Here is a 15,082-nt window from a genome sequence, read left to right on the forward strand (position 1 = left end):
TAAGGGGATAACTCAACTCTAATTTCTATAATTCTTGGTACCTTAGGGTATGATGGTTTTGAACAGTGGGCCAGCATTTGATTTTAGCAGAGCAATAAATACTACATTCTCAATGAGCATGATGGCTCCTTTTCAGCTCTCCTTTTTCAAAGAGGCTCAGTGAGAATATACATCTCTCTATACTCTCTCTCTCTCAGGCCTACCAAAAGGATGCATTTTTTTCTGGTGTATTCCTTTAATCTCTCTTCTCAGCCTAGCACTGGTTCTATCATTAATTTTTCTCATATTCCCAAAATCTAGTCTCTTCCTTGACATGGATGAGATTGTAAGATCCATGAAGAAAGGGACTGGTCCTAAAACTGCCTTGCTTTTATTGATAGATCATTTACTGATCTAGACAGTGTGAGGTTGGTTTTGGAGTGGAGAGAAGACACTCTGTCTTTCTAGCCTCCTGCTTACTTCAGCCAAAGAGAGATCCAGTTGGGAGATAGGCCAGGAAGTCACGCTGATCTGGATAGAAATAACTGAACTCCAAAGATTATAGATGTGGCACTGAAAGGGAATTTTCCTAGGTACATCAGGATCAAACACATGACTAAATAGTCTGTGACTAGTAACGACTGATAAGTGGCAACTCATGAGATTTTAAATATTAGAAACCTCAAACAGGCTGGGAAGTCTCATATTAAGTTAAGCGAGAAGTTAAAAGAGTCCATGAGAACAAAACTGAGGGCCTTAAAAGGAATTAAGACTCACAGTGAATGAATAGTGTGAAATGGCAGTCAACAAAGTGAAACAACTCTTGGTCACCTTAAGAATGGTATAGTGTAACAAAGAATTGGAAACAGAGTCGATGTCCATAGATTGGGGAATGGCTTAACAAATGTGGCACATGAATGTAACATTATTATAAAACCCCACAAATATTAACATAGAGAGGGGCAAGGAAAGACTTACATGAACTAATAATTCTATCAAACTTTTCTCACCTATCCTCAAATTTCCCATGGCTACTCTATCCTTCCCTACTCTTACTGTTCTCATTTGAGAACCTTGTCTCATATTTTACAGAAAATACTGAGGCCTCTTGCCATGAGCTCTTTCTTTTTCCTTCTTCCTCATCTCCTATTACTGATGCTTTTGTTCACAATTTCTTCTGTGGCTCTCTACGCCTTACTAAGGCAAATCATTTTATCTGCTCTAGTGCTGCCATTCCTTCCAGTCTCCTTTAATTTAATTGTTTGTTCTATCATCTCCATTCTATCACTTGTTTTCAGTCTTTCCCTATCTACTGGCTCATTCCCCACTGTCTACAAACATGCCCCATGTCTCCACCATTTTGAAAAAACACCTCCCTTGATCCTTCCAAAAGTGCTTTTATCTTATATATCTTCTACTCTCTTGGTGGAGAAATTCTTGAAAAGGCTGTCTATAAAAAGTGTCTCCACTTTCTCTCCTTTACTTCTTTAACCTTTACAATCTAGTTTCTAATCTACTTTCTTCAAAGTTACCAATGGTTTCTACATGCCAAATGCAATGACCTTTTCTCAGTCTTCCTTTTTCTCAACTCCCTTACAGACTTTGGGACTGATCATTCTTTTTTTTTTTTTTTTTTAAGACTCTGCTTTCAGGTTCTCGCTTCTAGTTCTTGTCTTTTTTGCTCCATCTCAATTTCCTTTGTTGGAGTCTCCTTCAGATCACATCTAATTGCATGTGTCCCACAGTGTTTTTTCCTGCTATCTTTTCTTCTCCATTTGGTGAGCGCATCAGCTCCCATGGATTCAACACTATCTTTGTGCTGATGATGCTCAAATCTACCTATCCTAACCTAAACTCTCTGCTGACTTCCAATCTTGCATTTCCAACTGCTTTTTAGATATCTCAAGTTCAGTACATCTTAAACTTTGCATATCCAAAATCAAACATCATCTTTTCCCTAAGCTCTCTTCCTAATTTCCCCATTATTATTGAGGGCAATACCATTCTCTCAGTCACACAGACTTATAACCTAAGAATTATCGTTGATTCTTCATGGCTATGCTACCAAGGCTTGTTGATTTCATCTTTGCAACATCTTTCAAATACATATCTTTCTCCTTTCTTACAATTCTACCACACTAATAATATAGGCCCTCACCATCTCATACTCAGATGACTACAATAGTCTGTTGGTAGCACTGCTTGCCAGAAGTCTCTCTCCACTCCAATCCATCCTCTATGTGGCTACAAAGTGTTTTTATTAAAGCATAAGTCTAATCATGTCACACCTTTTCCTCATTCAATAAACTTCAGTGGCTCCCTATTATCTCCAGGATCAAATGCAAAATCCTCTCTTTGGTATTCAAAGACCTGCATAACTTAGCCCTCTCCTACTTTTCCAGTCTTTTACTACCTTATTCATTCCCATGTACTCCTCACTTTACCAACACTGACCTCCTTGCTCTTCCATGAACAAATCACTCGATGTCTTGGCTCTGGAAATTTTCTCTGGCTATTTCTCATATCTGGAATGATCTCCCAACTGATCTTTGCCTACTGCCTTCCCTGGTTTCAGGGAAGTTTCAACTAAAATCTCATCTTCTCCAAGATAGCTTTCCAAATACTTTTTAATTTTAGTGCCTTCCTCCTATTAATTATTTCCCATTTATTCTACATATAATTTATTTGTAAGCATTTGTTGGCTTGTTGTTCGGTTGTCATTAGATGGTCAGCTCTTTGAAGACAGAACTAACTTTTGCCTCTTTTTGGATCCCCAGGGCTTAGAGTAGTGCCCGGCATACAAAAGGTGATTAATAAAAAGTTCACTGATTGAATGATATAAAGTGAAGAAACAGAACCAAGAAAATATAAACAATGAATAAATTCATGAAAATGAGAAGCACCACAAAAGAAACTATGAATATTGTGAAATACAAAAATGGGACTGAGAAGAGATTTGAAAATAAATTTTCCCTGCTTTCTGATTACTTTTTTTTTTTTTTGGCAGAAGTGGGATTCTTACAAATAAAATAATATTTGTAATATTTGTAATACTTAGCAGAGTCTCTGGCACATAGTAGGTGCATATAAAAACTTATTCCCTTTTCTGCTTTTAACATTGCAAATATTTGCATTTTTTTGATGTATTGATTTTTGCTGATTTTTTTCCCTCTTTTTTTCCCTCTAAAAACAATTTTTTGTTATATTGGGTGTCTCTTTGGAGGATGGGATATGAGGAAAATGCAGGCAATGATATAAAAATGTTCTCAATAAAAAAAATAAATAAAGCATGGTATAAGCAGTGCCACTCCTGGGTCTGTATCCCAAGGAAATCATAAAAGAGGGAAAAGGACCCACATGTACAAAAATATTTGTAGTAGCTCTTTGTGTAGCAAACAACTGGAAACTGAGCTGGTGCTACCATAGAGGTGATTGTTGTTCTTTGTTCTCAAAGAACCCTGACATCAAGGAGGGGATGCCATGACTTTCAAGTGAATTGGATTTAAGTGAGGGAGAGCTGGGCAAGGGCACCTCCTCACTTTCCCCTCAAGATTGTGGAATGACTAAATAAGTTATAGTATATAAAAGTAATGTAATATTATTGTTCAATAAAAAGTGATGAAAAAGCTGATTTTAGAAAGGCCAGGAAAGATTTACATGAACTAATGCTGAAGGAAATAAACAGAATCGAGAACAAACTGTACATAGCAATAGCAAGACTGTGAGATGATCAACTATAACAAACTTAGTTCTTCTCAGCAGTTCAGTGATCCAAAGCAGTCCCAATAAACTTGGGATGGAAAATGCCATCCACACCCAGAGAGAGAACTATGGAAACTGAATGTAAATCAACACATGCTTTGTTCACTTTTTTTTTTTCTTTCTGGTTTTTTTTTTCCTCGTGTGTCTTTTTTCTTCTGTTCTGATTTTTCTCTCCCAACATGATTCACCTAGCAATATGTAAAAAATGAAGGTACTTGCATACCCTGCCCCCTGCCAAAATATGTTGTTTTACATGCAACAGGAGAAAATATAAAGAAAAAAAATTTTTAATAGAGTGGTAAATTGTTAGAATTGGAAGATTCTTTTGAAATCATCTGGTCTAATTCAAGAGCTAGCATGACACAAAATAGTCGGTTGGACTTAGCACTTAGAGAGAACTTTCATTCTCGTTAGTAATAATAATAGTTGCTAATTATGTCGTACTTACCATTGTTCGATGTCTTCTTCAGACCACATTTGGAGTACTGTGTTCAGTTCTGGGTATCCCATTTTAATCAGTCATCAAGCACTTGTTAAGTACTTACTATATGTGCCAGGTGCTGTGTTAAGCACTGGGATTTTTATTTTTTTTAAAAAGGCAATAAGATGGCTCCCGCCCTAGGGAGGCAATGTGCAAATAACTATACACAAAGAGGATAGATACTGTGTAAATGGGAGGTAATTTCAGAGGGAGAGTACTAGCAGTGTAGGTACTAGGAGTGACTTCTTATAGAAGGAAGAATTTGTGTTAAGTTTCTGTGGAAGCTAGGAAGTAGTGGTGAAGAGGGAGAACATTTTAGATATGTGGGAACAGTCAAGAGAAAGAGTGGGGAAATAGACTGATATGTATAAGGAATAGCAAGTGGGGCAGTGTAGCTGGAATACAAAAAGGAAAGTATGAGACAATTGGAAAGGTAAAAAAGGGCCAGGTTGTAAAGGGCTATCAAGCCAAACAGGATTTCTGATTTAATTCTGGAGGTAACAGGGAGCCACTGGAGTTTAATGAGAATAGAGCGACATGAGAAAAATCCCTTTGACAGCTGAGTGGAAGGCAAACTGGAATGGAGAGAGACTCGAGGAAAGCAGAAGGCTATTGCAATGGTCCAGTAGTCAGTAGATAGTAAGTGGAGGGTAGCCTCTGTTTGAGTAGAAGAGGGTTTGTTATAAAGGTAGAAAACATATAAACTGAGGGATATACAAAGTAGCTGCTCAAGACAGTGACACAATTACAGATTAAGCCATATAAGGTTCATTTGATGAAATCAGAGACATTTAGTGTAGAAAAGAGGAGATTTAAGGGAAACCTCAATGGCAGCAGCATTTATATTGTGCTTTAAAGTTTGGCAGGTGCCTTACAAATATGTCATTTCATCTTTACAACAACACTGGGAGATAGCTGGGATTATTCCTGTTTTATAGTTGAGGAAACTGAGGCAGACAAGAATTAAGTGACTTGCCCAAAATAGACAGCTATCCATGCCTGAGTCTGAATTGGAGCTCAGAACTTCCTGTCTGGGGGCAACTAGACAGCACAGTAGATAGAGCACCGGCTGTGGACCTGGGTTCAAATGTGACCTCCAACACTTAACATGTACTAGCTGTGTGACTTAACCCCAACTGCCTTGTTAAAAAACAAAACAAAACAAAGAATTTCCTAACTCCAGACCCAGCTCTCTATCCAACAGCTGCCACTAACCATCTTTTAATTGAATAAATATTTTTTTTTTACATATCACATGATAGCTATCTTTAGGTTTCTGAAGGACTATTATGTTTAAGAGGGATTAGATTTGTTCTTCTTGGCCTCAAAAGACTAGTGGGTGAAAGTTGCATAAATGCAGATTTAAGCTTGATATAAGAAAACACTTCTTGACAATTAAGAGCCGTCTCAAAGGTGGAATGGGCTGAGTTTGGAGGCAGTAATCTCTCCCTTATTACAGTTATTCAAGCTGAGGCTGAATTACGACTTATGTGGCTTGTTATAAGGCAGGTTCTTGCTCAGAAAGAATTCTTTTAGTTCTAACATTCTATAATTCTATTCTCCTTAACTACCATGAATGTAACGAATAACTTTCAGGCAAACTGAACATGGGGCCACATTTGAAGCAAGGTAAAGAAAACAAGGGCCAGGAAACCCTCTAGTTTGTCCTGGCCAAACTAATTGTACTGGATATTAGTTATACCAGAAGAGTCTTCTGTCACTCTTCCTTCTGCTGTCAGGACCTATCAATTTCACCTGCTGTAAACCTTCTTGTGCCTACTCCCTCTGCTCCACTCACAATGCAGTTATCCTCCGTCAGGACCTCATTACATCTTACCTAGCTTATTGCAAGATCTCTGAAGTGGTTTACTGGACACACTTTACCCACTTCCTAATCCTACCCTCACACAGTTGCCAAGATTATTCGTTCAAATTTCAGAGAGCTGGTATTATAATTTCCCTGCTCAAAAATTGTTTATGGCTCTCTACCGTATATAAGAAAAAAGAAATTATTTTGCCTAATGTTTCAGGCCCAGCTTAAGCTGGCTCCAAATTATTTCTTCATCTTTATTTTACTCTTTATCTCCACAAGATATTCTTGTTCCAGCTAACAAGATACTTTCCAAATTCATCTTGCCTTCTCCAGCTTCCATGCACCTGTGCACACTTATATCCTGTAACTTACTCTGTACTCAATGCTCCTTTTCTTTCCAGATCCCAACTCTTAGCAAAAATGATTTTTTCCTCAAGTTTTCTTAGATATTTTGAGGGAGGCTCTCCTTTGCCTCATCACATTTGTATGTGATGTATTATATTTCACATTTCAATTTGTACACATGTTGAATCCTTCTATTAGAATGAAGGCAAATCATAGTTCTTTTCATTTTATTTTTTTAAATACTCATTGAAGCAGTTAGATGGCTCAGTGGATAGAGTATTGATTCTGGAGTCAGGAAGACTTGAGTTCAAATTCAATCTCAGACACTTAATACTAGCAATATGACCCTGGGCAACTCATTTAGTCCCAATTGCCTTGCAAAAAACCCAAAAAAAACCAAAACACACACACACAAAAGGTTGTACATATAATATGTGAATTCCTTGAAGTTTATTCAATTAAAACTCTCCAGTGTTTTTAACATCATAGTGGCTGCTGTGTATTGTCCTCTAGGTCAGGAGTAGAGCATCTGGTTCACTATCTTACTTCTTGCCTTTTATATTAAAGGACTTCAACATCTGTGTTGAATCTCTCTCAAACTCCTCAACCTTCCAATTTCTAAATCCTTTTAACTATCATGATCTAATTCTTCACATTAACCCAGTCACCCATAAGAATACTCACACTCTGAATCTCACCATTATTTACAACTGTTTCAATTCTTTAATCAAAAAAATCTTATATAGCTCTCCTCCTAACTCATTCTTTTCCCTCAGCATTTTTTCAAGTCTTTCTGCTTCTCCTTCATTTTTCACCCTTCCAATTTCACCTCGAGAGTTAAACTAATTAAACTATACACTGTCATCAACTCTTGAGATTTTGCCCCAGTGTCCCACCACATCTTAATCCTTGCCAAACCTTAGCCCTGGATTACTTCCATCATATGCTTCTTCTGCTCACATGCTAATGAATAGAAATGGAGGAAGTCATACAAGTGTGCTGACAGTACATACTATAAATTCATGGTATCCAGCTTCAACTGAGTCCCCAGGACCAGGCAATCTTTATTTCTAATTGGTTCCCTATCTTTCATTCCCCATAAAAGCTGTTAAAACTTTCTTTTCCCTTCTCCCTTGCCCCTTCCTTTTCTGTCAGCTGAAGATTGCAACTCATGAGAAAACTGAAGAAATTTTCTCCCTCTTTTTCTTTTCTTTTTATATCAAAACCTCTGGACATCAATCACTATTCTCTCCACCATTTCCTCAGTCTCTGATAAGGTAAGCCCTCCACGCCAACCTTTATATGAATGTTCTTCATCCTGGTCCCTCCCAACTAGAGCAGGGCAAAATGTAGGGAAGGATGTCTTGTCTTCTTGACCTCACGCTTGAGACACACAGCCTAGCAGTAGAATTTGGGAAGAGTCTGTTTGATTCAGGGAAGACAGAGCAAAATGTCAGGGAGAGAGTGGAAAAGTCCAACTCACTAGGCCTAACCACTATTCTTGGTGGTCCTCCCTGGTTCTGAGCCACAGCAGGAGGGAGAGGAATAAAGGATGAATAAGAAGGGGGTTCTGTGAAGTATAAGAAGGTTGTGGGTAAAGATTAGTGCCTGCTGCCCTAGCTCTGGCTTCTGGGGCAAGTCTCGTCCCCTAATTTTCATGCCTCTCAACTTCCATATTTCTCTCCTCTCCTCATTTTGAGGAATCCTGGTGAAAGTCATGTAATCAAGGACTTGAAGAAAGATAAGAGATCATACAGCCCAGTATTCTGACTTTACAAATGAGAAAAATGAGACTGAAAGGGACTTAGGGATTCCAACTCCAAGTCTTTTAATGATAGAGTCAATGTTCATTCTACTGCTCTTGGAGGAAAATGTACATCTCTGCAGTTAGAATAAGTTTGTTGCTCTGACATAAATGATTCCATTTCCTTTTAAACCTCCTTTTTATGACAGAACAGCATTGTCATGTAATAGGATTGTTTTTATGTAATAGGAGAGGACTTGAGTGGTTTAGTTTGGCAATGATGTGTACATTTCTCAAATTGGTAAACTACTAATGACTTCCGTGAATCAAATTTGATAAATAACCACTAATGCTGAGTATGTCCTCTAGATTTAGTAAATAACTGCTAATGACATGTACCCCCCCCCAACTGGAGATACCTTCAAATACTTGCTAATGATATTAACTTTGATAATTTCCTTTCATTACAAGTTTAGATAATCACCAGTGAGAATTTAGATAATACCCAGAGCTAGAATTTAAGAACCCCAGGCTTTATTTGACACTTTATTTGACAAGAATGGACACCCTCAGTTTTCAGGCTGACTTTGGGTCCAAAAATAAAGATGGCTTCTATTGTACCCAAACTTAATACTAAGGCAACCCCCTTTTAAATCTAAGGTCTATGCTGTTGGATTGACAGAGACTTGTGGAATTGCCAGGTAATCATCCTGAAGGGAGACACAGGATCTCTAGATGGGCAGGGATGGAATCTTGTCTTTTGAGTACCAAATATAAGCTATTCTTATTGGGAAGCCTAGAAAATCAAGTTGATAGGAATTATAATAGATTTATAGGTGTATGTATATATATGCGTATATATACATACACACACACTCACACACACACACATATATATATATATACATATGTAATTATAACATTATATAAAGTGAAGCTCTGCATGCCTTTGATTAATAAAGTCTGACTGCTAGCACTGAAAACTTTTATGTCTAATGTTTCTCTTGTATTATTTAGTTAAATAATACTAAATCTTGCTTTTGCATACATTGTACATCAGGTGCAAAGGTCAAAATGTGACTAAGCCAACCTCAAGAGGACTAGAAAATTCCTTTAATTAGGCACTCTCATATTTTTCATTAAATACTTTAAAATCTTGCTAGGGACTAATAAGTACTTCCTGAACATTTAAATCAGAGTCAAGGAATATCAAAGTCTGAAGGAATCTCAAAGACAATTTAAGTCCAATTTGAATTGAATAGGAAAGCTCTCTCTCTACAAAATCTTCGCTGAGAATGAGTGGAGAAAGAATCTACCTCTAATGATGAAAATTTCTCCAGGAGCAAAATCCCAATCTGGAATAATTGAGATTATATATTAAAAAAAATTTTTTTAGAAGCTCTGATTACTAGTAAGCTTTTTCTAATAGTTAAGTTATAATCTACCCTTCAATATATCTATTACTCCTAGTTTTGCCCTTTGGAGTCAATCAGAATGAATCATTTCTCTTCTATGTGAAAACTCTTCAAATACTTCAAAACGTATCTTTTGTTCCCTCTGGCCCCTAAGCCATTTCCAGGCTTGACATTATCAGTTCTTTCAAATAATCCTCATATGATCTGATTTCTAGTCCTTTCATTATTCAGGAGGTCACTCTCCTCTGGATTTTCTGAATAATGTCAATATTTTTTCCAAAATGTAACACTCCAAACAAAACAATGTTTCAGATGCTGACTAGAGCAAAGGATAGTAAGAACAGCATCTCCCTTGATCTAGACAGTTTTCTTTTTTTTTCCTCAAGAGTTTTCCTCTTGATCTGGACTTATGTTTCTATTCACAAAGTCCAAGATGACATGAGCTTCTCAGAGGTATTTTTGGTTTTAGGGTAAGCCCTCCAGCCCCTTAACTTACTGTGCTCAGAGTGGGCTTGCCAAACACAAGGTCCGTTTCTGGAAGTTCCTTCTTGTTGATGCAAGCCCTCCTCCTGCACACAGCAGAAGGTAGCTCAGACTCACAGTGCGATGACAGGCACTCATGGCAGTACCTCTCACAAAGGTGTAGGTATGATACGCTCAGAAGCCTGATCCTCAAAATATCAGAGTGATTCTGAATGCCTCTAGATGACCTTCATCTAAAATACCCAATTCCTGTTTATGTGAATGCCAGCGCTTGAGTAAAGTTCATTAAGCCATACAGACCTTCTCTTTGGAAACATGGTGAGAAAATGGGCAGGTCCCATCTGTCTTCTTGCATGTGCCCCGTAAAAACCTGTTGGAAATGAAGAAAGAGACGGAGTTCTTTAGGAAAGACTCAAAAGTGCTATCATTTGAGTCTACTATGCCTCCAAGCTGCCCCCCCCTCCCCCCTCCCCCCCTGCCCCAGCCCTCCGAGGGTGGTTGGTAGAGAGTTCCACACTGGGGCTAACTATGTTGAATGTAAAGATCATGTCAAAGTAGATTAGCACAGAGATAATCACTATAGGATCCCTGCCATTGTCCTTCATTTACTTCTTGAAGCCTAGGAAGAGCTGCCACTTCCAAGAAAAGTGTTTAGCAGCAGTGGTGGCATTTAGATGAGAAATACTATTGGTTGAGCAATATGAAGCAACTGTAAACACTATGTTTATACATTTTGCGCCTGCAAACCAGTCTGAATTCCTACCGATTTTCCTCCTAGCTGTAGAGGCCAGCCTGTTTTTTCCTCTTGGCATGCCTTCTATAGCTCTCCCTGGCCTAGATGCATCCACTCCCATTTTCAAGTCCAATTCAATCATATTGACATCTATGGCTTCTATAGAGCGTACCACCTCTCATACCTCTCATCTCTCATAAGACCTGATTATTCACATATTATATTGAGAGCTGATTCTAATCAGTTGTGTATTGTTTTCTAATAATTTTATGTGTGAGAGGTTAATTTCTGTAGTCTTCACTAGCAGGGCCTGGATCACCACTTCCTCCTTTTATTTCCACTATAAAGCACCCAAATACAGGGATGGATTCACAGTAAACACTCCCTTATGATATGAATTGAGGGGTGAAAGATCTTATGGCAAGAGCCAACGTAAACCTAGTGTTAGCTGGCTTTACAACATGGGAGGTAAAGTAAGCTATTCTTATAGACCCTAACTCATATGAGAACCAAGAGATCACTTTTACAAAGTGAATATGATCAGAATGTCTTCTAAGGGAAAAAAAAGAAATCTCCTTTGGAGTTCAATTTGTCTTGAGAAGATATGGATCGAGATATAGCATGTTTTAGAGTAAGATGTTTTGCAGCCCAGTTAATGGGCCAGGAGATAGAAGTTTTCCCTACAGCTGTTGTCCCCAGAGGCCATTGATGTGTACGTACACACACACACACACACACACACACACACACACACACACACACACACACGGAAGGGCTTTGGCCTGAGAGGGAGGAGGCTGAGATTCTAACGCTAGCTGTGTGACTTTAGGCAGGTCCCTTCCCCTCTACTGACCTCAATTTTTCTACCTGCAAAACAAAGGCATTGGATTGGATTATTAAGGTTGATTTCAGAGCTATATCCCATGATTCTATGCCTACAGAAGGCTTGGGGTAAGTACCTGGTACACACAGCCACCTTCTCAGGGTCATGAATATAGGGACAATGCTGGCCCCGGTTGCACTTTCCAAAGCGATTGTAGTACATGCAGTAGTCCCGCTTCTTCTCCTTCTTCTGCCGGGCTTGGCGGATAATAGCCAGACTTCGCTGGATGGCTCGGCTGCAGAGAATAAGGAGGGGAGAAGAACCAAAAGGCAATGAGCTGTGAAGGACCCTTTCTTAGGCCTCTCTCCCCCTTCCCCAGCCCTTCCACACACCTGGCAATCGAGCGACTCGTACTTCCTCGACCTAGGCTAGCACTGCCCGGGGAGTAACAGGGGCTGCTGGTGGCTCCATCCGACCTTCCTGTGTGAAGACAACAAATGGAACTTTCCTCATTTCAAGTCCTATATATAAGATCTCTGCCCAGAGTGCGGGGAAGGTCCATGCTGATGATGATTAGACTGAGAGAGAAACAGGATATTAATGAGAAGACTGAGGACAGGCAGAAGGCGTGACTGGCCCATGGTCACCAAGCAAGGGCCTGTGAAGAGCCAACAGTGTGGTCCTCTGGCCCCAAAGCTAATCTTCTTCCCACCACACAGGGCTTTTCTTTGCCGTGTGACTTGGAAGACTGAAAGGCTTCGTAATCTTCCTCAAGGTTTCTCCATCCCTACATGTGACTCAAGGGCCCTGACGATCAGAAAGAGGAGGGGGAGTGTGCCCTGGGAGCAAGGCTGGCTGGGGGAGGCGGTCTGTATCTCCAGGCTCCAGGTGGCATAAGCATAGCACAATCACTCACCTGCCAGCCCAACTGTGTTACCAAGTGAGTGAGTGGAATTTGATAGCATGTCAATGAGTTCTACCTTCCATGGAACTGTCACTCGGGCTGCTGCAGATGCCATGGCTCCATCTGTTCCAGGGGCTGAGAACAGCACTAGTGTGGCTGGAAGCACATGGCTGCCTCCTGGAACCCCTCCAAAGCCTGACACAGGGCTGAGGTGGACACTGGACAGGCTGGTAAGCTCCCATCCTAGAACTTGTGCCAATGTCACTGACTGAAATGGGGTCTCTCCTAGTCTTTTCATAATGGAAGATTAGCTTTTGATTTAACTCAGTCAACTTGAGTAGGTTACAGTCCTTAATTAAAACTGAATACAGTTAGTGCCATGTATGGGCAAGTGGAGGGAGGTTCAGGTTTGGGGGTTGGGGGCTTATTTCATTTTCTTTTTAAAAAATTCTCTTTCTGGTCTCACTGTGGGAGTTTTGACAAGAACAGTGAGGCACCTTTTCAAATGCTTTTCAGTGTTAAAAAATGCACATAAACTAACTGACATAAAAAGAGGTAATAAAACCCCAGCACACAGAGGTGCTAAGAAGTTAAACTGATTCAATAGTGAACCTAGAGAGCAGAAGGTGGTTAGCATTTTCTAGAACTTTCACTTCCTGAGGAACTTACCAAAAAAAAAAAAAACCCATCCATCCTCACTTTACAACACAAACCTTCCCTTGTGTCACTAAATGAATAAATCAAACTCAACATGTTCAGTGAGACAGAGTTGGGGGTGGGAAGCTGTGAGAGAGTTCACTTTGTGCTGACTCTCAGACAGGGTAGAGAATCTTGGACTTAACTCTGAACTTGTGGCAATGTCAGCACCCCAAACCCTGAGGGCATAGCAAGAAGAGTACTGTACTTAGAGCAAGGAGACTTAGTTTGAATTGCAGCTTTTAAGTTCAATACGAGCACAATTACTCCAGGTAATTTGCTATGAAAACCTCAGTTTTCTCAGCTATGAAATAGAGATAATAGTTGTAATTGTATAATTTTTTATAACCCCTATAAGGAATGTTGTGAAGAGGGGCACTGTAAATATTAAAGTACTTCAGAAATATATACTATTATAATAATTATTCTCATATACAGGGAAGGGAGAAGGCTATTTTGACCCATTTCTTCTTCTCTGCACTTGTCGGCTAAGTAAATCAGAAGGCAAAGATGTGGGGTTGGCTCACAATCCTGTGTTCAGAAAAGAATGAGATTACCTTCAAACACTCTTAACTCAAACATTTTCAGGACACATCCAGTTTCTGTGCAAAACCTTCTAGTAATAGGAAATCTACTCACTCGAGGCAGACCCCTCCACTTTTGGGAAGTTTGTATTTCCATTAAACAAAAGTGGACTCTGCAACTTCTATCAATAGCTTCTAGTTAAAAACTAGCACAAGCAATATAACCCAAAGAGATACTAAAGAAAGGAAAGGGACCTGTATGTGCCAAAATGTTTGTGGCAGCCCTGTTTGTAGTGGCTAGAAGCTGGAAAATGAATGGATGCCCATCAATTGGAGAATGGTTGAGTAAATTGTGGTATATGAATGTTATGGAATATTATTGTTCTGTAAGGAATGACCAGCAGGATGAATATAGAGAGGACTGGTGAGACTTACATGAACTGATGCTGAGTGAAATGAGCAGAACCAGGAGATCATTATATACCTCAACAACGATACTGTTTGAGGATGTATTCTGATGGAAGTGGATCTTTTCGATAAAAAGAGCTAATTCAGTTTCAATTGATCAAAGATGGACAGAAGCAGCTACACCCAAAGAAAGAACACTGGGAAATGAATATAAACTGCTTGCATTTTTGTTTTTCTTCCCGCATTATTTATACCTTCTGAATTCAATTCTCCCTGTGCAACAAGAAAACTGGTTCTGCACACATATATTGTATCTAGGATATACTGTAACCTATTCAACATGTAAAGGACTGCTTGCCATCTGGGGAAGGGGGTGGAGAGAGGGAGGGGAAAAATCAGAACAGAAGTGAGTGCAAGGGATAATGCTGTAAAAAATTACCCTGGCATGGGTTCTATCAATAAAAAGTTATTAAAAAAAAAAAAAAAACAAGCAATCTTAGGTTAACTTGAAAGAAGCACTGCATCCAGAATCAGAAAGGCAACAAGTGGTTTTGTACCCTTTCCTCTCCAGACCTTACTGACAAACTCTAATATGCTGACAAGTATTCAGAATAATGAAGGATCTTGAGATCATGTATAGAAGAATCAGTTGAAAATATGAGACATTAAGTCTTGAAAGAAGAATGAGGGAGGTAGCAAGCTGGTGGCAGAAGAATTAACCAGTGAGAGCTGTTTGTAAGTATTTGGCTTAATTAGGAACAATGAAAATGATTCACAATAGGAAACTAAGGAAAAAACATTCTGACAATTAGAACCGGTCAAAAATAGAATGGGCTAACATCAGGAAATAAGAGTCCTTCTTCACTGGACACTGTCAGAGACTGAAAGACTACTTGTTAGAGGTGCTATACAATTATACCTTCTATATTGGGACTTTCCATGTTGCAGTTTTGATATATTGTGGATTGGCAT

At 39.2% G+C, this 15,082-nt stretch overlaps 1 protein-coding gene across 1 annotated transcript in view; it reads right to left on the reverse strand.

Annotated features, from left to right (window-relative positions):
* Window positions 1-15,082, reverse strand: part of ZC3H3 (zinc finger CCCH-type containing 3) — a 495,342-nt gene that overhangs the window by 88,472 nt on the left and 391,788 nt on the right. The window contains exons 6-8 of the mRNA XM_051971189.1: window positions 11,971-12,058; window positions 11,715-11,873; window positions 10,323-10,392 (exon numbers count right to left, since the gene is read on the reverse strand). Of these exons, the coding sequence (XP_051827149.1) occupies window positions 10,323-10,392; window positions 11,715-11,873; window positions 11,971-12,058 (317 nt within the window). The remainder of the gene's footprint in view (window positions 1-10,322; window positions 10,393-11,714; window positions 11,874-11,970; window positions 12,059-15,082) is intronic.

The sequence above is a fragment of the Antechinus flavipes genome, chromosome 1 (assembly GCF_016432865.1).
Source record: "Antechinus flavipes isolate AdamAnt ecotype Samford, QLD, Australia chromosome 1, AdamAnt_v2, whole genome shotgun sequence".
Lineage (NCBI taxonomy): Eukaryota > Metazoa > Chordata > Mammalia > Dasyuromorphia > Dasyuridae > Antechinus > Antechinus flavipes.